The sequence below is a fragment of the Macaca nemestrina genome, chromosome 1 (assembly GCF_043159975.1).
Source record: "Macaca nemestrina isolate mMacNem1 chromosome 1, mMacNem.hap1, whole genome shotgun sequence".
NCBI classification, from domain to species: Eukaryota; Metazoa; Chordata; class Mammalia; order Primates; family Cercopithecidae; genus Macaca; species Macaca nemestrina.
Window position 1 is genome coordinate 218,926,377 of NC_092125.1, and position 26,981 is coordinate 218,953,357.

The window sequence follows — 26,981 nt, forward strand, 5'->3', positions numbered from 1 at the left end:
GAGTTTGAGACCAGCCTGGGTAACATGGTGAAACCCCATCTGATAAGGTTTGACTGTGTCCCTACCCAAATCTCATCTTGAATTGTAGCATAATCCCCACGTGTCGTGGGAGGGACCTGGTGGGAGGTAACTGAATCGTGCATGTGGTTATCCCCAAGCTGTTTTCATGATAGTGAGTTCTCACACCATCTGATGGTTTTATAAGGAGCTTTCCCCCACTTTTCCTCGGCATTTCTCCCTGCTGCCGCTATGTGAACAAGGATGTGTTTCCTTCCCCTTCTGCCATGAATGTAAGTTTCCTGAGGCCTCCCCAGCCATGCTGAGCTGTGAGTCAATTAAACCTCTTTCCTTTATAAATTACCCAGTCTCAGGTGTGTCTTTCTTAGCAGTGTGAGGAAGGACTAATACATTGTATCTACAAAAAAGCCCAACATTAGCCGCTGGGTGGGGTGGTGCATGCCTATAGTCCCAGCTACTCAGAAGGCGGAGGTGGGAGTATTGCTTGAGCCCAGGAGTTTGTGAAGCAGCCTGGGCACCATAGTGAGAACTTGACTCTACCCAAAAATTTTTAAAATAAAATAAAAATTAACTGGGAGTGGTGGTGCACACCTGTAGTCTCAGCTACTCAGGAGGCTGAGGTGGGAGGATTGCTTGATCTCAGAAAGTCTAGGTTGCAGTGAGCTGTGATTGCTCTGTGCTCAGCCTGGGTGACATAGCATGGGCCTGTATCTGCTCTGCCCCCCCAACAAAATGCAACAACAAAATTAACGCAAAAAATCTGGGATAGAAAAACAAAAAACATATAGACTATTAAAAAATAACTATTCTGCCTGGAGTGCTGCCTTATGCCTGTGATTATAACACTTTGGGAGGTAGAGATTGGTGAATTCACCTGAGGTCAGGAGTTTGAGACCAGCCTGGCCAACATGGTGAAATCCCGTCTTTACTAAAAATACATATATTATCCAGGTGTGATGGCGTGTGTCTGTAATCCCAGCTACTCAGGAGGCTGAGGCAGGAGAATCACTTGAACCCGGGAGGCAGATGTTGCAGTGAGCTGAGATCGTGCTATTGCACTCCAGCCTGGGTGACAAGAGTGAGACTTCATGTCAAAAGAAAAACAAAAAACCCCCAAAAAACCCTGTTCTGAACATCTTTCTGCAACTGGATCGGTTGGGATCTTCCCCTCCTTGGGAGCTCTTTCCTTAGCTCCCTCCGGTTTAGTATGTCCAAAACAAAACTCCTGAATTATCCCAAACGTGGTCTTTCCCCAGGGTCCTCTGTCACAGTCAATGGCAACTCCACTGCTGCTCGGGCCGCAAACCTTGGTGTCATCCTTGGCTCCTGTCTTTCCCTGTTATCCCTCATTCCAGTCCATCAGCAAATCCCATCAGCTCTAGCTTGGGAATATGTGGAGTGGTTGCTACCCCTCGGTCACTACCTCAACTGCATGTCCTAGTCATCCTCTCTTCTCAATGATCACTCTAGTCTCCCATCTCTTCTCCTCGCTGCCGCCCACATTTTCTCAACACAGTAGCGTGAATGACCCTTTTTGAATGGAAGTCAGATGACTTCTCTTCTCTGCTGAGGCCCTCCAGCGGCTCCCCCTTTACAGTTTATAAAACCTAAGAGTGTGTGATGACTTACTAGGCCCTCTGTGGCCTCTCTGACTCCATAGGCTCCCACTCTCCTCTCCTCCAGCCACACTGACTTCCATGCAGTTCTGCAAATACACCAAACCCACTTCTGCCTCAGGGCCTTTGCACTGGCTCTTCTTGCCTGGAATATTCTTGCAAATATCGATGTAACTCTTTCCTTCACTTCCTATTGGTCTCTGCTCAAGGTAACCTTCTCCATGAGGTCTTCTATGACCATGCTGTCCCCAAGAGTGTGCACACACACTTACATGCACGCTCATGTACATACGCACACACAGACACACTTGCCTCCTTCCTCTTGCTCTGCGTTACTCTTCCTCATAGCATCTTGCGTTTTCTGGCATGTTATGAGTTTACTCATTCAGTTGTTTATTGTCTCACTCCTCTACTTTATTTTATTTTTATTTTTTTTGAGATTGAGTCTTGCTTGGTTGCTCAGTTTGGAATGCAGGGGCACCATCTCGGCTCACTGCAACCTCTGTCTCCTGGGTTCAAGTGATTCTCCTGTTTAAGCCACCAGAGTAGCTGTGATTACAGGTGCCTGCCACCACACCTGGCTAATTTCCTTGCATTTTTAGTAGAAACGGGGTTTCGCCATGTTAGCTAGGCTGATCTCGAACTACTGACCTCAAGTGATCTGCCCACCTCGGCCTCCAAAAGTACTGGGATTACAGGTGTTTGAGCCACTGTGCTTGGCCACGTCTCCACTTTAATAAAGTCTTCATGAATTTTTCCCCCCACTGCTATGTGCCAGGCGCCTAGAACAGTGCCTGGTACATACTGGGTCTTTAACAAATGCTTACTGATTGAACAAGTGAGTGAATAAGCAAATGAATAGAATGGAAGAGATCACCAGGGGCGGGTGATCTTGTCTCCTGCTTGTCTAGTTTCCCCCTGAAGACCAAATCCACTCATAGGAACATGAGACTGCATAAGTGGACCTTACTCCCCTGTCCCCCGGCTCCTCATGTTTTTTTAAATAAATTTTTTCAGGTTAAAAATGGTTTCTAGGCAGGGCACAGTGGGTCGCGCTTGTAATCCCAGCTACTCAGGGGGCTGAGGTAGGAGAATCACTTGAACCCGGGAGGCAGAGGTTGCAGTGAGCCAAGATGGCACCATCGTACTCCAGTCTGGGTGACAGAGTGAGGGTCTGTCTCAAAAAAAAAAAAAAAAAAAAAAGATTTCTGTTTAGATTGACAGTTTAGCAGGTGTGGGGTACAACTTTTAAGTGGTGGAGGCTGGGCACCGTGACTCACGCCTGTAATCCCAGCATTTTTGGAGGCCGAGGCAGGTGGGTCACTTGAGGCCAGGCGTTTCACACCAACCTGGCCAACATGATGAGACCCCATCTGTACTAAAAATACAAAAATTAGCCGGATGTCGTGGTGTGTGCCTGTAATCCCAGCTACTTGGGAGGCTGAGGTAGGAGAATCGCTTGAACTCAGGAGGCGGAGATTGCAGTGAGCCGGGATGGCGCCACTGTACTCCAGCCTGGGTGACAGAGTCAGACCCTGTCTTTAAAAAAAAAAAAAAAAAAGTAAAAGAACTTTAAGGTGGTGACATCTGACACTGTTTTAGTCTCTAATGAAGCTGTTCCATGCCCTTCCTGTTCCTTCATTCCTCCTCCCCTGTCTTTCAATTCCCTGCCAAGGCCAAGCAGAGGGGAGGGAGGTGACAGTAGGGCATGGACTGCTCTGATCGGGCTTCCTGTAACTGTGGGGAACGATGACCTGTTTGTTGGCAGATGCCAGACGCCTGCTTTTCTCTGAACGTTCTTGTTTTTAATTAGCCATTTGGCATTTCTCGTTTGTGTGACATTAAGAGGTCTAAGATGAATTGGCTTTAAAAAAGACGTTTAAAATTACAGAAAGTGAAAAAAGATACTTCAAAGGATGTACCCCCCCAATTTAAAAATGCGCTGAAACCATCCGACAGATGTGAAATTTAGTCCACGTGGTAGGTATTGTTTGTGGCCAGCAAAGTGTAGCTAAAAGAACAAGCACTGAACCAAATTTGAATCCTCATTTCCCCCAGGCTAACTCAGTGCCTTTGGGCAATTCTGTAACCTTTCCAAGTCCCAGCTGCCTTCTCTGGAAATGTGGAGCAAAAGCCACTGTGCAGGGCTCTCAGGTTGATTAATACTGTAATTACAATAGCTGGTTGGTGGGATGACTCACACCTGTAATCCCAGCAATTTGGGAGGCTGAGGCAGGTGGGTCAGGAGTTTCAGACCAGCCTGTCCAACATGATGAAACCCTGTCTCTACTGAAAATACAAAAAATTAGCTGGACGTGGTGGCATGCACCTGTAATCTTAGGTATTTGGGAGGCTGAGGCAGGAGAATTAATTGAACCCAGGAAGTGGAGGTTGCAGTTAGCTGAGATTGTGCCACTGCATTCCAGCCTAGGTGACAGAATTAGACTCTGTCTCCAGCAGAAAAAACAAAATTGCATTAAATTATTATTCATTTTGGTTAGTGAGGTTTTTTTTGTTTTTGTTTTTTGTTTTTTTTTCTTTTGTGACGGCTAGCTATGTTGCCCACACTGGTCTCAAACTCTTGGACTCCAGCAATCCTCCTGTCTCAGTCTCTTGAATAGCTGGGATTAAAAGTGTGTGCCACTGCGCCCGGCTGGTTGCTAAGTTTTGTGCTACCTCTTACATTTTGCCCCAGAGTGAATGTCTTACTTGCCTCATCTGGGTCCCCACCCATCTAGATCTGCCTATGATCTCAGTAAAACAATTTCCCCAGGGAAACAGAAGCACAAAGCGTAGGGACTCTTCACAGACTAACATTCACTGGTTCTCAAGGCAGGAACACCTTTGTGCAAGAGGGCGAGGAAGTATTTTTGTAGGCAGCAATGATTAGTTCTCAGCACAAATGCGCCCGGTGCTGTGGGGCCCTGTAGCAGAGGGACTGTGGCCCTTCTTCCAAATTCTCAGGCAAAAAATACTGTGGGACTGTGAGAAAAGCAAAAGAACTGGCAAAAGTACACAAAGCCAAATATATAAATCGTGAGTCTGGGTTGAGTGGCTCATGCCTGTAATCTCAGCACTTTGGGAGGCTGAGGCAGGAGGATCACTTGATCCCAGGAGTTCAAGACCAGCCTGGGCAACACAGTGAGACCCCATCTCTAAAAAAATAATTAACCGGGTGTAGTGGCATGCATCTGTGGTCTCAGCTGGTAGGGAGGCTGAGGTGGGAGGCTAGGAGTTTGAGGCGCAGTGAGCCATGTTTCGCCAGCCACTGTACTCCAGCCAGGGTGACAGAATGTGACACTGTCTCAAAAAAACTTTACTATGGCTGAGCACAGTGGTGGGTATCTGTAATCCCACCACTGGAGGATGGCTGGAGCCCAGGAGTTGGAGGCAGTGAGCTATGATCCTGCCACTGCACTCCAGCCTGGGTGACAGAGCAAGAGTCTGTCTGAAAAAAAGAAAAAAAAATGTGAAATATCTGCCATCATTCTATCATTGACAGTTTTTTTTTTCTTTTTTTTTTTTGATGGAGTCTCACTCTATCACCCAGGCTGGAGTGCAGAGGTGTGATCTTGGCTCACCGCCACCTCCGCCTCCAGGGTTCAAGTGATTCTTGTGTTTCAGCCTCCCAGATAGCTGGGACTATAGGTGCCCGCCACCATGCCTGGCTAATTTTTGTATTTTTAGTAGAGTCAGAGATTTAGCATGTTGGCCAGGCTGGTCTCAAACTCCTGACCTCAGGTGATCCACCTGCTTCGGCCTGCCAAAGTGCTAGGATTACAGGTATGAGGACCGTGCCTGGCCTATCATTGACAGTCTCTTAATCAAGGAGCAGATGAATGATGCTGGCCTCTGTAGACACAGTGACTGCTGCATGGGTCACTCTGAATGCTCAAGGCTAGTGGGCTGCTAATTTCTCCTCCTACTTAAGTTGGAAACTCATCCTGATTCAGCTGGGTTTGCTCCTAAAGTAGTTTATATCAATTATGCTTGCGATAGTGAAATTTGATTAAACATGTAACGAATGAAATACGAGTTCAGAAAGAGAGTCGTTATTTATATGGAAACAAAGTTAAATGCTTGGAAGAGACTGAATCACCATGATTCTTAAAAAATTGCTCCTGGGTAATCCCAGCACTTTGGGAGGCCGAGACGGGTGGATCACGAGGTCAGGAGATCGAGACCATCCTGGCTAACACGGTGAAACCCCGTCTCTCCTAAAAAAATACAAAAAACTAGCCGGGCAAGGTGGCGGGCGCCTGTGGTCCCAGCTACTTGGGAGGCTGAGGCAGGAGAATGGCTTGAACCCAGGAGGTGGAGCTTGCAGTGAGCTGAGATCCGGCCACTGCACTCCAGCCTGGGTGACAGGGCGAGACTCTGTCTCAAAAAAAAAAAAAAAAAAAAAAAAAAAAAAAAAAATTGCTCCTGAATTAGTGTCTGTGAGAAAATGGAAAGATTGGGGGGAAAAGTCGTAAAAGTCGGGATGGGCTCATAACTCAGATTGCTTTGTGAATGTCTCAAAGGTACTGCTCTGCTTTAAAGAAATGAACTTGTAGATGAGATATTATGTGGCGTGGTTTATATGAAAAAGACAGTTGAGAACTCAAAAAATTGTTTACATAGTGTAAGATAAAATGTTTACAACATATATGTATGATTTAAAATAATTTCTTTATAACCAACTTTTCAATTGCTCAGTCCCAGTTACATCAGATAAATGAGATTTTACTATATTTGTTTGTGTCAATGTAACCTTTACACAGTTCTGTTAAAATTCCCACCGTTAACACGTCTTAGTAATTTGTGCCTGTGCCCCACTCGGCAGTTTAGTCTTGATATCACTATGATTATATGAACTTAAGAAAACATTTTTTTCATTGGTAACATTGATTTGCGGTAAAGTTTAATCTGCATAAATAGCACTGATTGGTTCCTTAAAGCAAGGAATATTTGCATAGGTAGTCTTGAATGGTTCCTAGACTAATGGTACATTTGTAAACAAGCCTGTGATTGGTTAATAGAGTAAGACTATATTTGCTGCCTATGGGCAGTGGGGAGGGGACAGCTCCTTACTGCAGCTGGAGGAGGCACCTCTCCCTCCTCTCCCAAGGTTGGCCAAGGCCACAGAAATGTACCTTTTAAAATTTTTTTTTTATTTTTTGAGACAGAGTCTTGCCTTGTTGCCCAGGCTGCAGTGTAATGGTGCAATTTCAGCTCACTGCCACCTCTGCCTCCTGGGTTCAAGCGATTCTCCTGCCTCAGCCTCCCGAGTTGCTGGGATTACAAGTGTGTGCCGCCACGCCTGGCTAACTGTGTATTACTAGTAGAGGCGGGTTTCACCATGTGGCCCAGGCTGGTCTCAAACTCCTGACCGCAGGTGATCTGCCCACCATGGCCTCCCAGAGTGCTGGGATAACAGGCATGAGCCACTGCGCCCAGCCGGAAATGTATCTTATTGGTGAAGTTGCCTGTGCTGCTCTCTGAGTCCCATCAGTCCTCACTTTGCCAGCATAGTAGACCCCATGGTGGAAGGGCAAAGGGGGGATGTAAAGGGAGTGGGGCAGGGACAGGGGGAAGTACAGTGTGGTCGACTCACCTGCCAGGGCCAGCTGTTGGGCGTCGCTTCTTCACCTCCAACCACCCTAGTCACAGAAGGCGGGTAAGTGGGGACCCCACAACTGAGGGCTATGAAAAGAGAAAGGGTCTTGAGTCCAGGAAGCAGCGACCCACACAATGTAAACTACACTTGCTGCATTCTGAACCCCCAAATAAAAAACCCTTGTTCTAGAAAGATCCCAAGAGGTCATAGAATCCTGCTCTTTACTCCAGTTCTTTGAAACTCCATTCCAGTTTTCTTACGATTATACGTCTGAATGCAGTAGGGGTTGGGTGGGGGCGAGAGGGGAGGACAGGAAGATCCCATTCCCAGCCACACCAGGGGATGGGAAACCAGTGGCTCTGGGTGACAGGGTTTACCTCCAGCCACCAAAGCAGACAGCAGCAGGGTCCTAATCATGGTGTGTCCGTGGGAGTTCTGTCAGCGTGGCCCTGGAGAAGGCCCTGGTTTTATGAGCGAACTTATCAGTGAGAGATACACTAGGAGCACGCAAGATGGGGATTTTCTCAAAGCCCAGTGGAAAAAAGAGTTTGCGTCCAAATATTTTTTTTTCCCATTTGCTCCTAGCTGTCACCCTAGAAATACTTTGAAAAAGATGCCAAAGGTAGATATTGGAATATGGGTTCCATCTGTTTTGAAGAGATTATGTTGTGTGTTAGGGAAGGAAGAAAAATACTAATTGTTGGTCTTTGGAGTTGTGTTTTTTATTTTTTTTTTTCCTCCCTGAGTAAGACTGAGGAGAGGAGTTGTGTGTTCTTCCTTTTTTTTTTTTTCTTTCTGAGATGGAGTCATGCTCTGTCACTCAGGCTGGAGTGCAGTGGTGTGATCTCAGCTCACTGCAACCTCTGCCTCCTGGGTTCAAGCAATTCCCCTGCCTCAGTCTCCCTAGCAGCTGGGATTGCAGGTGTGTGCCACCATTCCTGGCTAATTTTTGTATTTTTGGTAGAGACAGGGGTCTCATCATGTTGGCCAGACTGGTCTCCAACTCCTGGCCTCAAGTGATCTGCTCGCCTCAGCCTCCCAAAGTGCTGGGATTCCAGGCTGAGCCACCGCGCCAGGAGTTGTGTTTTCAATGAAAAGATGAAGGCGGCATGCTGAACCCACAGCGTTCTAAGGCAGTATTTCTGAGTGGGGCTGGTTCAGCCACCAGGAGATGTTTGACAACATCTGGGGACATTGTTGGGTGTCATGGCTGGGGTTGATGTTATTTGCATCCAGCGGGCAGAGAGCAGAGATGCTGCTAAACATCTGACAATGCACTGGGCAACAGGACGTGCCCTGCCCTGGATGTCAATGGTGCTGAGGCTGAGAAAGCCTGTTCTAGGCCACGCCAGGGCTTGCAGTGTGACCTTGGCTGGGTCATGTAAGTCTCTAGACCCATCTGTGAAACAGGGAGAGAAACCTGTGCCCAGCGTGTTTCACAACATCATGGTAAGGATTTGTGTAATGTGGGGAAGGTGCACACGTAGCAGAAGGTGAGGCCGACATGCACAATTAGTATCTGGCTGCTCTAATGATGGGGGGAAGCAGAACGCTGGCAGAGGAGGGCTTCATCAGGTGGATCAAAATGCACTTGATGGCCAGGCACGGTGGTTCACTCCTATAATCCCAGAACTTTGGGAGGCTGATGCGGGCAGACCACCTGAGGCCAGGAGTTCAAGACCAGCCTGGCCAACATGGTGAAACCCCGTCTCTACTAAAAATACAAAAATTAGTCCGGTGTGGTCCTGCATGCCTGTATTCCCAGCTATTCAGGAGGCTGAGGCAGGAGAATCTCTTGAACCTTGGAGGTGGAGGTTGCAGTGAGCTGAGATCACACCACTGCACTCTAGTCTGGGCAACAGAGCAAAACTCTATCTTGAGAAAAAAACAAACAAAACAAAATAAAACAGACCACCCTGGACAGCATAGTGAGACCACCTGTCCCTACAAAATTTTGTTTAGAAAGTTAGCCAGGCGCGGTGGCACACATATGTGGCTCCAGCTACTCTGGAGGCTAGGCTGAGGCAGAGGGTCACTTGAGCCTGGGTGGCAATGGCTGCAGTAAGCTTCAATCGATCCACCACAGCCTGGGTGGCAGATGCATTTTATTGTCCTCTTCCAAGAGAACAGCAGAGTGCACTTCTCCAATAACGTCATCTTCCAAATGGGGTCAAGTCGGAAGCTTCTTCAAAAGGGAACAAACGAACAAAGGCAGGGTGACACTCACCCAGCACCACACAGATGTTAGATGCACTCACATTCCTTATTGAATCTAAGCCTTAAAAAACCCTGCAAGAGCCTCTCTTATTTCACAGGAGGAAGCTGAGCTTCAGAGAGGTAAAGTGACTTGCCCAAGATCCTACAGCTTCTAAGCGGCAGAATGGGAACTGGAACTAGGTTGGTCTGATTCCAAAGCCCAGCACTTTGGGAGGCTGAGGCGGGCGAACACGAGGTCAGGAGTTCAAGACCATCCTGGCCAATATGGTGTAAGCCTGTCTCTAATAAAATACATAGAGAAGCTGGGTGTGGTGGCCGGAGGTGAGCATCCTGCCTCACCTCCTAGGAGTTCAACTTGTGTTGGGGGAAGCGTGGAGTGAGGAAGGTTTCCTGGTGGACTCTCTTGTTCTTCCTTAGACCTTCACTCTCCTCACCTTTTGGGAGAGCACAAAGCCAGGCAGGCCCGCTGCTGATGAGAAAGCTCTGCTCTGTGACCACAAACTCTAGTTTTTGCCCCAGTCAAAAAAGCAGAAAGGAAAGTGAACTTCAACTATTTTTTGTGTGTGTGTGTGTGAGATGGAGTCTCTCTCTGTCAACCAGTGGCATGATCTGTGCTCACTGCAACCTCCATCTACCCGGTTCAAGTGATTCTCTTGCATCAGCCTCCCGAGTAGCTGGGATGACAGCTGCATGCCACCATGCCCTGGTAATTTTTGTATTTTTAATAGAGATGGGGTTTTGCCATGTTGACCAGGCTTGTTTTGAACTCCTGATCCCAGGTGATCTGCCTGCCTCGTCCTCCCAAAGAGTTGGGATTACAGGCCTGAGTCATTGTGCCTGGGAAGATTTCAACTCTTAAGACTTGAGTTCAAGGCCGGGCGTGGTGGCTCAAGCCTGTAATCCCAGCACTTTGGGAGTCCAAGGCAGGCGGATCACGAGGTCAGCAGATTGAGATCATCCTGGCTAACACGGTGAAACCTCGTCTCTACTAAAAATACAAAAAAATTAGCTGGCCATGGTGGCGGGCGCCTGTAGTCCCAGCTACTTGAGAAGCTGAGGCAGGAGAATTGCATGAACCCAAGAGGCGGAGCTTGTAGTGAGCTGAGATCGCACCACTGCACTCCAGCGTGAGCGACAGAGCGAAACTCCGTCTCAAAAAAAAAAGAGAGACTTGAGTTCAAGTGTTTTTTTTTTTTTTTTCTTGCGATGGAGTCTTGCTCTGTCACGTAGGCTGGAGTGTAGTGGTGCGATCTCGGCTCACCTGCAACCTGTGCCTCCCAGGTTCAAGCGATTCTTCTGCCTCAGCCTCCCAAGTAGCTGGGACTGCAGGCGCAGGTCACTAGGCCCAGCTTATCTGTGTATTTTATTAGAGACAGGGTTTCACCATATTGGCCAGGCTGGTCTTGAACTCCTGACCTCGTGTTCGCCCGCCTCAGCCTCCCAAAGTGCTGAGATTACAGGCGTGAGCCACCGTGCCCAGTCGAGTTCAAGTCTTTGATCCATCACCACATTGGCCAGGCTGGTCTTGAACTCCTGACCTCGTGTTCCCCGGCCTTGGCCTCTGAAAGTGCTGAGATTACAGGCGTGAGCCACCGTGCCCAGCCGAGTGCAAGTCTTTGATCCACCAGTTTTGAGCGTGGTGGTCTGGGCAAGCCACTTATCTTCTGTGCCTTAGTTTACTAGATAACCATCCAGGCCTGGACTGCAGGATAGTTGTATGGGTAAGAAAATGGGTGGGAAAGAATTCTGTAATCTCCCTAGGATCGTGCAAAGGTGAGGAAGATTGGGTGGGGGTGCGGGGGCAGAATCCTGTGGGACTGGATGTCAGAAGACGTGGGTTCCAGTCCCAACTCCATCCCATACTCCCTGTAACAGTTTGGACTCATTTATGGTCTGCATCAGTCACTACAGCAAGCAACTATTTCTTAAGTCCCATATTTTATCTTAAAGGTTCATGTGAATTAGGCATTCTGTTCTGTATCTTTGTTTGTTTTAATACAAAAATAAAGTTTGTCCTGTATGAGAACACTGAACAAACACCTGCTCTGAATTTGCTGTGTGACCTTGGGTCAATCCCACAGGCTTTCTGGCCTGGGGTGCCTAGCTACAAACAGGAAGAGGAACAAGTCGTGCAACCTCTCTGATTGGACCTGCCTCGGGTCATATGCCCATCCCTGAGCCAATCGCTGTGGTGGGGGAAGGGGATGCAATATGTGGATTGGCCAGGCCTGGAGCACAGGCTCCAGCCTTGGTCCTGGCCATGAGGTTTCACCCAGAACCTCCGGGATCCGGTGGGGCAGCGCCTGCACAGAAATCCAGCTTAGTGCTCCATTTATATGTTGTTTGACAAGAATGTCACGTGTGAGGTTGTAAAGTGGGCTGGGTCCTTGAGGTCTCAGTCGGGCAGGGAGATGCAGATGCAAAATTCTTTTCCTTTTTTTTTTGAGACAGGGTCACACTGTAGCCCAGGCTAGAGTGCGATGACGCGATCGTGGCTCACTGCAGTCTCTACCTCCAGGGCTCAAGCGATCCTCCCACCTCAGCCTCCTGAGTAGCTGGGACTACAGGTGCGTACCACCTCGCCCATTTGCTTTTTGTATTTTTAGTAGAGACAGGGTTATGCCATGTTACTCAGGCTGGTCTTGAATTCCTGCCTGCCTTGGCCTCCAAAAGTGCTAAGTGCTGAGATTACAGGGCTGTGCCACTGTGCCCAGCCTACTCATGGTTTTTAGGGCCCTGGATGTTAGGATGGATTGCTAATAAATCTCTCATCAAGATGTGATTTGCATAGTTGTCACTTTATTATAATATTAATTTCCTTCTGTGACGTTTCCAAGTATGAATGAGTCCCGGGGACTTCTTTTGGTTAGTTATTTGCAATCACCTGTAGGACACACAAGAAAATCGTGAGGTTCACCTAACTGCAGAGCTGTGCGTGGCAGTTTCTTGTCTCTGTCCTCCTGGGCTAAGCTCCTCATGTGAGTCACAGGCAGCCCACACTGCACTAGCTCCTGCCTGAGGAGTTCTGATGACGTTTTGAAAAAAAAGATACAATCACAGCTTTTCATTGACCTGTTAGTGTCTTCCTGTAAAGGGGGTCTTACCAGGAGTCCTATGTGGCCTTTGAACCCCTAAAAGTTGTATTTCAAATGTGTGGATGGCATATTTTTAGATTTCATTTGTTTCTCAAATCAAAACTGCTGTTTGCAAGGCAGTTATGCAATGTGGTTGGTGCTGTAACTGTTTCCAGAGGCTGTTGATCAGTGTCTGTTAAACTTTTTTTTTTTTTTTTGAGACAGTCTCACTGTGTTTACCAGGCTGGAGTGCAGCGGGGCGATCTGGGCTCACTGTAACCTCCGCCACACAGGTTCAAGTGATTCTCGTGCATCAGACTCCCGGGTAGCTGAGATTATAGTCATGCACCACCACGCCCGGCTAATTTTTGTATTTTTAGTAGAGACAAGGTTCACCATGTTGGCCAGGCTGGTCTCGAACTGCTGACCTCAAGTGATCTACCCACCTCAGCTTCCCAAAGTCCTTGGATGACAGGCGTGAACCACCGCACGCGGCCTGTTAAACATTTTGATATGCCAACTTCATGATTCAGTGCTGTAAACGGCAGGAGATCCAGCTGCTACAGCACAAACACTCAGACCAGTGTGCAAGAATTATGTTCAGGGATGTTCACTGCACAATGTAAGAGTGAAAAATAGGAAATATGAAAGCTTCATTCATTATACTCAAACTATGGAATACTATTTAGCTGTTCAAAAGAATGACATGTACGTACTGACATATAAAATGTAATAAGGTGTTAAGTGAAAAACAGCTGCAGAACAGTATGAAGACTCAGATCCTATTTTTGCTCAGAAGACAGTGTCACTCTCTCTCTTTATATATATAGAGACATATGCACATAAAGTTGAGAAGATCACACACCAAGCTTTTAACAATGATTGGCGGGGCGCGGTGGCTCACGCTTGTAATCCCAGCACATTGGGAGGCCGAGATGGGCAGATCACCTGAGGTCAGGCGTTTGAGACCAGCCTGGCCAACACGGTGAAAGCCCATCTCTACTAAAAATAAAAAATTACCTGGGCATGTTGGTGCATGCCTGTAATCCCAGCTAGTTAGGAGGCTGAGACAGGAGAATTGCTTGAACCTGGGAGGCAGAGGTTGCAGTGAGCTATCAAGTCACAGTACTCTAGCCTGGGCAACAGAGCAAGACTCCGTTCGAAAACAAATAAAAACAATGATTACCTCTGGAGAGTGGAATTGGAGATGTAAAATGAGGGGGACATCTTGATACATTTTACTTGGTACACTCTTATATTCTTTTAATATTTTTACACAGAGTGTGTATTACCTTCTGGAAAAAGAATAAAAGCTAAGGATCGCTGAAGTTCATGTGTGACTGTCATTCAATGGACATTTGTTGAAAGGATGAATGCCCCGGGCCACTTGTCTCCTCTGCTTCTCTGCTCTTTTGCTTGTACTTCCTGACCTTGGTTTGTCACCTGTCTGGGTTTATCCAGGCAGGTGATCTCAGGCACCCCCAGGGCTCTAGTGGTTCGTGACTCCAGGCTGCACACAGTGTGACCTTGGGTTGGGGCCACTGCAAGTTTTCACGAGCTCCTCCGCCACTGCCAGGGGCAGCCCCCAACCAAGGACAGCTGGTTGCTTGACTCTCCCCCTTCTGAAACCCATTACCGGGCATCTGTGCCTGCCCCGACTGCTCTCCCACGAACACAGGGACTCTGCCCAGTTGCCTCGCGAGACGTGATGCCCCGTGGATCCCTGCTGCCATCTGGCCATGCTTGGGGATCTGGCCTGCTCTGTTGTGCTTGTGTCTGTGGCTGGGAACAGCTGACGCTGGGACAAAAAAATTGGGACAATTGCCCCTGCCCCTGCTTCAGGTTCCCAAGGTGCTGCCAGGACCAGTTGCATGGTGACTCCCACAGCAGCTGGGGTCTTAGGAATTTCTGGGAAAGGCCCCTAGGCAGCCTTTCGTCCAGTCAGTCTCAGGTCAGGCTCCTTTGACGTGTGGGTGGCGCCTCCAAAGGTGGACTCAGATGGGTTTTTCCCAATTTATAGATAAAAAAGCACCAGTTAATGATTAATGGCTACTGTCTTTTTGATTTTCCATTTTTCTCCAACAAACGTTTTTGGAATCTCTGCCTGTAACCACTTGTTGGCAAAGAGATGCCAGCAGACAGACAAATGAACAAGGAGCTGGCAAGAATCAGTGGGAACACTTGGAAGCAGCCACCGGCTTATTTTGACAGTTTAGTTTCCTCCTGTGACCACGTGCTCATGGCTGCAGCTTCATATTTGGTTTTATAAGTGTCAGTTTAATGAACACTTCTCTGCAAATTAAAGTTAGTGAAGTCAGATGCCAGCTTTTCCCTTCTTTGGGGGCTCTGCCACAAATACCGTAACTCCCATTTGCTCTTGTGCCTAAATTGTGGAGGAGTCCTTGTCTAGTTCAAATCCCATTTTACAGAAGAGCAAACTGAGGTGGTCCTTCATCGGCACAGAGTGTCGGACTCTTCCCTCCCAGCATTCAGTAACAGGCATGGTGGCTCCTCTGCCCTCTCCCGGCACCCTTTTCTTTTTGTTGTGTTTTTTCTTTTTTTTTTTTTTTGAGATGGAGTCTCGCTCCGTTGCCCAGGCTGGAGTGCAGTGGCGCGAACTTGGTTACTGCAACCTCCCCCTCCCAGGTTCAAGTGCCGGGATTACAGGCGTGAGCCACCAGCCACCCCTTTCTTGTGACGGGGTTTCCTATTCTGGCTGCTTTCACCTACTGCTGCGTGTATCCATGGCTGCTCCTTAATATTGATGCCAGTTATTATTATCATTATTTTCGGAGACAGGGTCTTGCTATGTTGCCCAGGCTTAAGTGCATTGGTGCGACCTTGGCTCAAAATAGCGTTGGCCTCCCGGGCCCAAGTGATCCTTCCACCCAAGCCTCCCAAGTAGCTGAGACTACAGGCACGCACCACCATGCCTGAGTAATTAAAAAAATTTTTTTGTAAAGACAGTCTGGCTATGTTGCCCAGGCTGGTCTTGAACTCCTGGGCTCAAGCAATCCTCCCTCCTTGGCCTCCCAAAGTGCTGCAATTACAGGCATGAGCCATGGCACCTGGCCTATTATTTTTAATACATAATGTTAATGCTTATTGTTATAAACAAATGTGTGTTCATTGTTAAAAACAAATTCAGCTATTGTGGAAGCTGAAAGGAGACAGCTCTCTGAGCTTACATTTATAAGAGAGTGGGACGGCCCGGCGCAGTGGGTCACGCCTGTAATCCCAACAATTTGGGAGGCCGAGGCGGGCAGATCACAAGGTCAGGAGATCGAGATCATCCTGGCGAACATGGTGAAACCCCGTCTCTACTAAAAGTACAAAAAATTAGCCAGGCGTGGTGGCGGTCGCCTTTAGCCCCAGCTACTCGGGAGGCTGAGGCAGGAGAATGGTGTGAACCCAGGAGGCGGAGCTTGTAGTGAGCCGAGATCGGGTCACTGCACTCCAGGCTGGGCGACAGAGCAAAACTCCGTCTCCAAAAAAAAAAAGAGAGACTTGAGTTCAATTTTTTTTTTTTTTTCTTGAGACAGAGTCTTGCTCTGTCACATAGGCTGGAGTGTAGTGGTGCGATCTCGGCTCACCTGCAACCTGTGCCTCCCAGGTTCAAGTGATTCTTCTGCCTCAGCCTCCCGAGTAGCTGGGACTACAGGCGCCGGCCACCACGCCCAGCTTATCTGTGTATTTTATTAGAGATGGGGTTTCACCATATTGGCCAGGCTGGTCTTGAACTCCTGACTTCGTGTTCGCCTGCCTCGGCCTCCCAAAGTGCTGGGATTACTGGCGTGAGCCACCGTGCCCGGCCGAGTTCAAGTCTTTGATCCATCAATTTGAGTGTGGTGGTCTGGACAAGCCACTTATCTTCTGGGCCTTAGTTTCCTACATAACCATCCAGGCCTGGATTGCAGGATAGTTGCATGGGTAAGAAAATGGGTGGGAAAGAATTCTCAAGGACCCAGCCCACTTTAGAATCTGACACATGACATTATTGTCAAACAACACATAAATGGAGCACTAAGCTCCAGGGAGGGAAGTGGGCTGTAGCGGCTTCCTGCACTCTGCCTCCTCTGCTTCTCTTTCCTCCCCTCTCTAATCTCTCTAGGATCGTGCAAAGGTGAGGAAGATTGGGTGGGGGTGGGAGGGCAGAATCCGGTGGGACTGGATGTCAAAAGACCCACGTGGGTTCCAGTCCCAACTCCATCCCGTACTTCCTGTAACAGTTTGGACTCATTTATGGTCTGTATCAGTCACTACAGCAAGCAATTATATCTTAAGTCCCACATTTTATCTTAAAGGGTCATGTGAATTTGGCATTCTGTTCTGTATCTTTGTTTTAATATAAAAATAAAGTTTGTCCTGCATGAGAACACTGAACAAACACCTGCTGTGAATTTGTTGTGTGACCTTGGGTCAATCCCACAGGCTTTCTGGCCTGGGGTGCCTAGCTACAAACAGGAAGAGGAACAAGTCGTGCAACCTCTCTGATTGGACCTGCCTCAGGTCATATGCCCATCCCTGAGCCAATCATTGTGGTGGGGGAAGGGGATGCAATGTGTTGATTGGCCAGGCCTGGAGCACGGCCTCCAGCTTTGGTCCTGGGCCATGAGATTTCACCCAGAACCTCTGGATCCGGTGAGGCAGCGCCTGCACAGAAATCCAGGCCTCTGTGCTGGCAGTGGAGGAAAGCGAGGCAGAGGAGGCAGAGTGCAGGAAGCCGCTACAGTCCGCTTCCCTCCCTGGAGCTTCGTGCTCCATTTATGTGTTGTTTGACAATAATCTCATGTGTCAGGTCGTAAAGTGGGCCGGGTCCTTGAGGTCTCAGTCGGGCAGGGAGACGCAGATGCAAATTTTTTTTTTTTTTTTTTTTTTTTTTTTGAGACAGGGTCTCACTGTCGCCCAGGCTAGAGTGCGATGACGAGATCTTGGCTCACTGCAGTCTCTACCTCCTGGGCTCAAGCGATCCTCCCACCTCAGTGTCCTGAGTAGCTGGGACTATAGGTGCGTACCACCTCGTCCATTTACCTTTTGTGTTTTTAGTAGAGACAGGGTTATGCCGTGTTACTCAGGCTGGTCTTGAATTCCTGGACTGGAGCGATCTGCTTGCCTTGGCCTCCCAGAGTGCTAAGTGCTGGGATTACAGGGTTGTGCCACTGTGCCCAGCCTACTTATGGTTTTTAGGGCCTTGGATGTTAGGATGGATTGCTAATAAATCCAAAAAGCAATGATTACCTCTGGAGAGTGGAATTGGAGATGTAAAATGAGGGGGGACATCTTGATACATTTTACTTGATACACTCTTATAGGAGTGTATTCATCTTAAAGGATGAATGCCCCGGCCACTTGTCTCCTCTGCTTCTCTGCTCTTTTGCTTGTACTTCCTGACCTTGGTTTGTCACCTGTCTGGGTTTATCCAGGCAGGTGCTCTCAGGCACCCCCAGGGCTCTAGTGGTTCGTGACTCCAGGCTGCACACACTGTATCCCTGGGTTGGGGCCACTGCAAGTTGTCAGGAGCGCCTCTGCCGCTGCCAGGGGCAGCCCCCACCCAAGGACAGCTGGTTGCTTGGCTCTCCCCGTTCTGAAACCCGTTACCGGGCACCTGGCCTGCCCCGACTGCTCTCCCATGAACACAGGGCCTCTGCCCAGCTGCCTCGCGAGATGTGATGCCCTGTGGATCCCTGCTGCCATCTGGCCATGCTTTGGGATCTGGCCTGCTCTGTTGTGCTTGTGTCTGTGGCTGGGAACAGCTGACGCTGGGACAAAAAAATTGGGACAATTGCCCCTGCCCCTGCTTCAGGTTCCCAAGGTGCTGCCAGGACCAGCTGCACGGTGACTCCCACAGCAGCTGGGGCTGGAAAAGGGTCTTAGAATTTGGCTGGGAAAGGCCCCTAAGCAGCCTTTCGTCCAGTCAGTCTCAGGCCAGGCTCCTTTGATGTGTGGGTGGCGCCTCCAAAGGTGGACTCAGATGGGTTTTTCCCAATTTATAGATAAAAAAGCACCAATTAATGATTAATGGCTACTGTCTTTTTGATTTTCCATTTTTCCCCAACAAACGTTTCTGGAATCTCTGCCTGTGACCACTTGTTGGCAAAAAGATGCCAGCAGACAGACAAATGAACAAGGAGCTGGCAAGAATCAGTGGGAACACTTGGAAGCAGCCACCGGCTTATTTTGACAGTTTAGTTTCCTCCTGTGACCACGTGCTCATGGCTGCAGCTTCATATTTGGTTTTATAAGTGTCAGTTTAATGAACACTTCTCTGCAAATTAAAGTTATTGAAGTCAGATGCCAGCTTTTCCCTTCTTTGGGGGCTCTGCCACAAATACCATAACTCCCATTTGCTCTTACGCGTAAATAGTGGAGGAGTCCTTGTCTATTTCAAGTCCCATTTTACAGAAGAGCAAACTGAGGTGGTCCTTCATCGGCACAGAGTGTCGGACTCTTCCCTCCCAGCATTCAGTAACAGGCATGGTGGCTCCTCTGCCCTCTCCCGGCACCCTTTTCTTTTTGTGTGGTTTTTCTTTTTTTTGAGATGGAGTCTCGCTCTGTTACCCGGGCTGGAGTGCAGTGGTGTGCACTCGGGTTACTGCAACCTCCCCCTCCCAGGTTCAAGTGATTCCCCTGCCTCAGCCTCCAGAGTAGCTGGGATTACAAGCATGTATCACCACACCCAGCTTAGTTTTATATTTTAGTAGAGGTGGGGTTTCCCCATGTTGGCCAGGCTGGTCTCAAACTCCTGACCTCTGGTGATGCTCCCGTCTGGGCCTCCCAAAGTGCTGGGATTACAGGCGTGAGCCACCAGCCACCCCTTTCTTGTGACGGGGTTTCCTGTTCTGGCTGCTTTCACCGACTGCTGCGTTTCTCCACGGCTGCTCCTTAATACTGATGCCAGTTATTATTATCATTATTTTTCGGAGACAGGGTCTTGCTATGTCACCCAGGCTTAAGTGCATTGGTGCGACCTTGGCTCAATATAGCATTGGCCTCCCGGGCCCAAGTGACCCTTCCACCCAAGCCTCCCAAGTAGCTGAGACTACAGGCACGCACCACCATGCCTGAGTCATTAAACTTTTTTTTTTTTTTTGTAAAGAGAGAGTCTCCCTATGTTGCCCAGGCTGGTCTTGAACTAGGGGAGGAAACGGAGGCAGAGGAGGCAGAGTGCAGGAAGCCGCTATAGCCCATTTCCCTCCCTGGAGCTTAGTGCTTCATTTATATGTTGTTTGACAATTATGTCACGTGTCAGGTTCTAAAGTGGGCTGGGTCCTTGAGGTCTCAGTAGGGCAGGGAGACGCAGATGCAAAATTCTTTTTTTTTTTTTTTTTTTTTGAGACAGGGTCTCACTGTCGCCCAGGCTAGAGTGCGATGACAAGATCTTGGCTCACTGCAGTCTCTACCTACAGGGCTCAAGCAATCCTCCCACCTCAGTCTCCGGAGTAGCTGGGACTACAGGTGCGTACCACCTCGCCCATTTACTTTTTGTATTTTTGGTAGAGACAGGGTTATGCCATGTTACTCAGGCTGCTCTTGAATTCCTGGACTGGAGCGATCTGCCTGCCTTGGCTCCCAAAGTGCTAAGTGCTGGGATTACAGGGTTGAGCCACTGCGCCCAGCCTATTTCTGGTTTTTAGGGCCCTGGATGTTAGGATGGATTGCTAATAAATCTCTCATCAAGATGTGATTTGCATAGTTGTCATTTTATTATAATATTAATTTGCTTCTGGGACCTTTCCAAGTCTGAAACCGTCCCGGGGACTTCTTTTGGTTAGTTATTTGCAATCACCTGTAGGACACACAAGAAAATCGTCAGGTTCACCTAACTGCAGAGCTGTGCGTGGCAGTTTCCTGTCTCTGTCCTCCTGGGTTAAGCTCCTCAAGTGAGTCACAGGCAGCCCACACTGCACTAGCTCCTGCCTGAGGAGTTCTGATGAAGTTTTGAAAACAAAGATGCAATCACAGCTTTTCATTGACCTGTTAGGGTCTTCCTGTAAAGGGGGTCTTACCAGGAGTCCTGTGTGGGCTTCAGGGTTGGGGGCCTTTGAACCCCTAAAACTTATATTCCAAATGTGTGGATGGCATATTTTTAGATTTCATTTGTTTCTCAAATCAAAACTGCTGTTTGCAAGGCAGTTATGCAATGTGGTTGGCGCTATAACTGTTTCCAGAGGCTGTTGATCAGTGTCTGTTAAACGTTCTTTTTTTTTGAGACAATCTCACTGTGTTGCCCAGGCTGGAGTGCAGTGGGGCGATCTGGGCTCACTGCAACCTCTGCCATGCAGGTTCAAGTGATTCTCGTACATCAGCCTCCCGGGTAGCTGAGATTTTAGGCATACACTACTATGCCTGGCTAATTTTTTGCATTTTTAGTAGAGATGAGGTTTCACCATGTTGGCCAGGCTGGTCTCGAACTGCTTACCTCAAGTGATCCACCCGCCTCAGCTTCCCAAAGTGCTTGAATTACAGGCGTGAACCACGGCGCCCAGCCTATTAAACATTTTGATATGCCAACTTCATGATCTAGTGCTGTAAACAGCAGGAGATCCAGCTGCTATAGCACAAACACTCAGACCAGTGTGAAAGAATTATGTTCAAGGTTGTTCACTGCATAATGTAAGAGTGAAAAATGGGAAATATGAAAGCTTCATTCATTATACTCAAACTATGGAATGCTATTTAGTTGTTCCAAAGAATGACATGTATGTACTGACATGTAAAATGTGATAAGGTGTTAAATGAAAAACAGCTGCAGAACAGTATGAAGACTCAGATCCTAGTTTTTGCTTAGAAGACAGTGTCTATCTATGTAAATATATAGCTATATATGCACATAAAGTTGAGACCACACACCAAGCTGTTAACAATGACAACTTGTCCAGGAGCAGTGGCTCGTGCCTGTAATCCCAGCACTTTTGGAGGCCAAGGCGGCCTGATCACCTGAGGTCAGGAGTTTGAGACCAGCCTGGCCAACATGGTGAAACCCCATCTCTACTAAAAATACAAAAATTAGTTGGGCGTGGTGGTGTGTACCTGTAGTCCCAGCTACTCAGGAGGCTGAGGCAGAAGAATCGCTTGAACCCGGGAGGCAGAGGTTGCAGTGACCCGAGATCAAGTCACTGCACTTCAGCCTGGTGACAGAGCGAGGCTCTGTCTCAAAAAACAAAACCAAAAACAACGATTACCTCTGGAGAGTGGAATTGGAGATGTAAAATGAGGGGGGACTTCTACTTTTTTGCTTGATACACTCATATTCTTTTAATATTTTTACACAGAGTATGTATTGTCTTCTGGTAAAAGAATAAAAGCTAAGGATTGCTGGAGTTCATGTGTGACTGTCACTCAATGGACATTTGCTGAAAGGATGAATGCCCCGGGCCAATTGTCTCCTCTGCTTCTCTGCTCTTATCTTTTGCTTGTACTTCCTGACCTTGGTTTGTCACCTGTCTGGGTTTATCCAGGCAGGGGCTCTCAGGCACCCCCAGGGCTCTAGTGGTTCGTGACTCCAGGCTGCACAAAGTGTGTCCCTAGGTTGGGGCCACTGCAAGTTGTCAGGAGCGCCTCCGCCGCTGCCAGGGGCAGCCCCCACCCAAGGACAGCTGGTTGCTTGAGCCTCTCCCTTCTGAAACCCGTTACCGGGCATCTGTGCCTGCCCCGACTGCTCTCCCATGAACACAGGGACTCTGCCCAGCTGCCTCGCAAGGCACGCTGCCCTGTGGATCCCTGCTGCCATCTGGCCATGCTTTGGGATCTGGCTTGCTCCGTTGTGCCTGTGTCTGTGGCTGGGAACAGCTGATGCTGGGACAAAAAAACTGTGACAATTGCCCCTGCCCCTGCTTCAGGTTCCCAAGGTGCTGCCAGGACCAGCTGTACGGTGACTCCCACAGCAGCTGGGGCTGGAAAAGGGTCTTAGAATTTGGCTGGGAAAGGTCCCTAAGCAGCCTTTCATCCAGTCAGTCTCAGGCCAGGCTCCTTTGACGTGTGGGTGGCACTTCCAAAGGTGAACTCATATGGGTTTTTCCCAATTTATATATAAAAAAGCACCAATTAATGATTAATGGCTACTGTCTTTTTGATTTTCCATTTTTCCCCAACAAACGTTTTAGGAATCTCTGCCTGTGACCACTTGTTGGCAAAAAGATGCCAGCAGACAGACAAATGAACAAGGAGCTGGCAAGAATCAGTGGGAACACTTGGAAGCAGCCACCTGCTTATTTTGACAGTTTAGTTTCCTCCTGTGACCACGTGCTCATGGCTGCAGCTTCATATTTGGTTTTATAAGTGTCAGTTTAATGAACACTTCTCTGCAAATTAAAGTTAGTGAAGTCAGATGCCAGCTTTCCCCTTCTTTGGGGGCTCTGCCACAAATACCATAACTCCCATTTGCTCTTGCGCCTAAATTGTGAAGTCCTTGTCTAGTTCAAGTCCCATTTTACAGAAGAGCAAACTGAGGTGGTCCTTCGTCGGCACAGAGTGTCCGACTCTTCCCTCCCAGCATTCAGTAACAGGCATGGTGGCTCCTCTGCCCTCTCCTGGGCACCCGTTTCTTTTTTTTGTGGTTTTTCTTTTTTTGAGATGGAGTCTCACTCCGTTGCCCAGGCTGGAGTGCAGTGGCGTGAACTCGGGTTACTGCAACCTCCACCTCCCAGGTTCAGGTGATTCCCCTGCCTCAACCTCCTGAGTAGCTGGGATTACAAGCATGTGTCACCACACCCAGCTTAATTTTGAATTTTTAGTAGAGACGGGGATTCCCCATGTTGGCCAGGCTGGTCTCGAACTCGTGACCTCTGGTGATCCACCCATCTTCGCCTCTCAAACTGCTGGGATTACAGGTGTGAGCCACCAGGCACCCCTTTCTTGTGACGGGGTTTCCTGTTCTGGCTGCTTTCACCTACTGCTGCGTATATCCATGGCTGCTCCTTAATATTGATGCCGGTTATTATTATCATTATTTTTGGAGACACGGTCTTGCTATGTTGCCCAGGCTTAAGTGCATTGGTGCGATCTTGGCTCAATATAGCGTTGGCCTCACGGGCCCAAGTGACCCTTTCACCCAAGCCTCCCAAGTAGCTGAGACTACAGGCACGCACCACCATGCCTGAGTCATTAAAAAATTTTTTTTTGTAAAGACAGGGTCTCGCTATGTTGCCCAGGCTGGTCTTGAACTCCTGGGCTCAAGCAATCCTCCCTCCATGGCCTCCCAAAGTGCTGCAATTACAGGCATGAGCCATGGCACCTGGCCTATCATTTTTAATACATAATGTTAATGCTTATTGTTATAAACAAATGTGTGTTCATTGTAAAAAACAAATTGAGTTATTGTGGAAGCTGAAAGGAGACAGCTCTGAGTTTCCATTGATAAGACAGGGGGATCAACTCGGCTTTATTTGCCTGGGATGGTCCCAGAGTAAAACAGGAAGTCCTGCATCCTGGAAAACCTCTCAGTCCTGCACAAACCGGGATGGCTGGTCACCCTACAGAATAGCTGGAAGACCACTGAGGGGGACTAATTTCCAATTATTAATGCTATGGGGGTCTCAGAGAATCAGGTTTTCGGCTTTGCAGATAAATATACCCATTTACAGCACTGGATGGTGGAGTCTGGGCCACACACAGATACACAAAAATAAAATCACCATTTCTATGGAACTCACTCTTTTTTTTTTTTTTTTTTTCACTTGGAGTTTCACTCTTCTTGTCCAGGTTGGAGTGCAATGGTGCAATCTCGGCTCACTGCAACCTCCATCTCCCAGGTTCAAGGGAGTCTCCTGCCTCAGCCTCCTGAGTAGGTAGGTTTACAGGAGTGCCCTAACATGCCTGGCTAATTTTTTTGTATTTTTTTTAGTAGAGATGCGGTTTTTGCCATGTTGGTCAGGCTGGTCTTAAACTTCTGACCTCGCAATCTGCCCGCTTGGCCTCCCAAAATGCTGGGATTACAGGCATGAGTCACTGCGTCAGGCGAAACTCAATCTTAATACGCCTGAGGAGTGTCCAACCTCTTTGGACAAGGCCACCCTCTATGTTCCTTTTCACTCAGCTTTACCCACACAGAAATTTTGGGGACCTACGGGGGGCCCAGCAGTTGCCAAGGTCTGCAGCCTCCTCCAAGGGGTCCCATCTAGCTGTCAAGAGGAAGGAGGGGCTCTCAGTCACTAGGTGGGCATGGCACTCCCGAGGCCAGGTGGGCAGGTAAGTGCCCTAGGGCTTTGGGCTGGTCTGGTTCTTACCGACTTGATCCAGTCGATATATTTGGAGACCCGTGTGAAGACAGACGGCTTGTGGTAGTAGTTGCAGCCAAATCTATACCCAAAGCTGACGATGCCATGCACCTCCCACCGGCCGTCAGACGCCTGACAGTTCAGCGGCCCGCCAGAGTCTCCCTGAGGAAGGCCAGAGTTATAGAAGGGTAAAGGGAGAGGAAGGGGCTGCCCATTGGAACCATTGTTCTCAATGCATTTCTATTGTTCTGCTGCAGGTCACTGTCCTCTGAAGCCAGCCCTTGTGGTCATAGCCCAAGATGGTACCATAATTCCAACAAGAGCCAACACTTATTCTTCCTGTGTGGCCAGAACTGAGCTAAGCATGTTCTATACCTTATCTCATTAATCCCCACAAAATCCTAGGAGGTAAATATTCACAGTCTCCCCAGACCACTGAAGAGGAGAAACTGGAGTGTTGAGAGGTTGGGACTTGCCCAAGGTTGCACAGGCAGTTTGTAAAGGAGCTGAGGCCACATCCCAGAGTTCAGGCTCTTCCCCACTGGCTCCATATTCCCGCGGGTGGGGTGGTCTGTGTGGGCAGAGTGTATAGGGCATAGTGTGATCTGAAGGGCGTGTGGATCTCCTTCCTATTCCATCCCCACTTCACTGCTAAGTCCAACACAGAGCAATTCCTGGTGGTTAAGACACTGTCTCCGGGAAGGCTTCCGTGGCAGCTACCTGTAGGGGACACGCTGGGCCGTTGATGAGAGTAACTCAACAGAAAACCCAAAAGTCATCCTAGAAAGGCCCTAAGCCAGGGAATACTTTCCTTTGGTTCCCTTCCAGCATAGAGGAAAGGATACGGAATGACAATCACGAGAGACCTTGATGAGACCCAGGGAAGGACTTCCCAGCAGTGAGAGGGGTGGACACGACAAGGAGAATCTCAAAACAAGAACAAACAAGAACCAAGATCAAGTTTTTTTTTTTTTTTTTTTTTTTTGAGTTTCGCTCTGTCACCCAGACTGGATTGCAGTCGTGTGACCACAGTTCACTGCAACCTCTGCCTCATGGGTTCAAGTGATTCTCCTGCCTCAGCCGCCTGAGTAGCTATGACTACAGGTGCCCGCCACCACGCCCGGCTAATTTTTGTATTTTTAGTAGAGACAAGGTTTCACCATGCTGGCCAGGCTGGTCTCGAACTACTGTCCTCAAGTGGTCTGCCTGCCTTCGCCTCCCAAAGTGATAGGATACAGGCAAGAGCCACCGTGCCTGGCCAAAGATCGGGTTCTGATATATCTGGAACATATTTCTAGAGAGTACTTCTGCCAGGAGGAGGGAGGATGGACCTATGGAGGGGTGGACTTCTATAGCCTTATCCCCAGCCACATTTTGTCACTGAGTGGGGCCCCTGATTTTGGTACTCACGTAGCAGCTGGAGGTCACGCCATCACCCCCAGCACAGATCATACAGGCTTTCACGGTGCTGCCCCACCAGTCAGGGCTGGAGCAGGTGGCATAGTCCACAATCAGCAACCGACCCTGCTGCAGGACATCAGAAGCAGGCCCGTCGGCTGAATGAGATCAGAAAGAAAGCATTAGGGATGCAAAGACTCCTGAGAAAAAGGAAGTGGTTTACCCCTACTGTGTGTCCCCTGTTACTGTCTTCCATCCATTGCAATATGCGAACAGCTATGTTTGTCTACAATATGTCCTCACGGTTGATTGGTTCAGCAGTGAACACTTGACTCAAGCTAAGCCAATGAGCTCCCTCCCCTGGGATCCTGAGATGGGGTCTAAGAGATTCCGGTTTCAGAGGATGTAAATCTGGGAAGCTTTTGGCAATGACTGACGTTTTGTTTTATGTGGAGAATGAAGTAGACTCACAAAGAAAAGAAATTACAAGGGAGGGTTTCCTGATTTTCTTACAGGCTTCCAGTCCCTGATTCTAGCCTGTTCCTGATGCCTGGCTATATCTCAGCCCTTGAGTTGAAACTTTTAAATCCTTATAACAATCCCTTTTTATGGTGAGCTAACTGCATGGCTTTCTTCACTTATCTGAAATAGGAAAGTGAGCCTCCTGGCAGTTAGAGGCCCCTCCTTGGGAAAAATATGCTGGTGTGGTGAAGAGAGGGCTGTCATAATGGCCCCCAATGACACAGCCACCATCCCCTGCATTACTGTTACCACAGCTATGAGTGGCAAGAATGAGCTTAACATAATTCTTCACTATCAATTGAAGCCTAGGGAAGTTAAGTGT

At 48.5% G+C, this 26,981-nt stretch overlaps 1 protein-coding gene across 3 annotated transcripts in view; it reads right to left on the minus strand.

Annotated features, from left to right (window-relative positions):
- Window positions 1–7,913, minus strand: part of LOC105473249 (chymotrypsin-like elastase family member 2A) — an 18,927-nt gene extending 11,014 nt beyond the window's left edge. For all 3 annotated transcript variants that reach the window (XM_071100258.1, XM_071100268.1, XM_071100251.1), the window contains exons 1-2: window positions 7,611–7,913; window positions 7,231–7,319 (exon numbers count right to left, since the gene is read on the minus strand). In XM_071100258.1, coding sequence (XP_070956359.1) covers window positions 7,231–7,319; window positions 7,611–7,650 — 129 coding nt within the window. In that variant the 5' untranslated portion in view covers window positions 7,651–7,913. The remainder of the gene's footprint in view (window positions 1–7,230; window positions 7,320–7,610) is intronic.
- Between the last annotated feature and the right edge of the window lie 19,068 nt (window positions 7,914–26,981).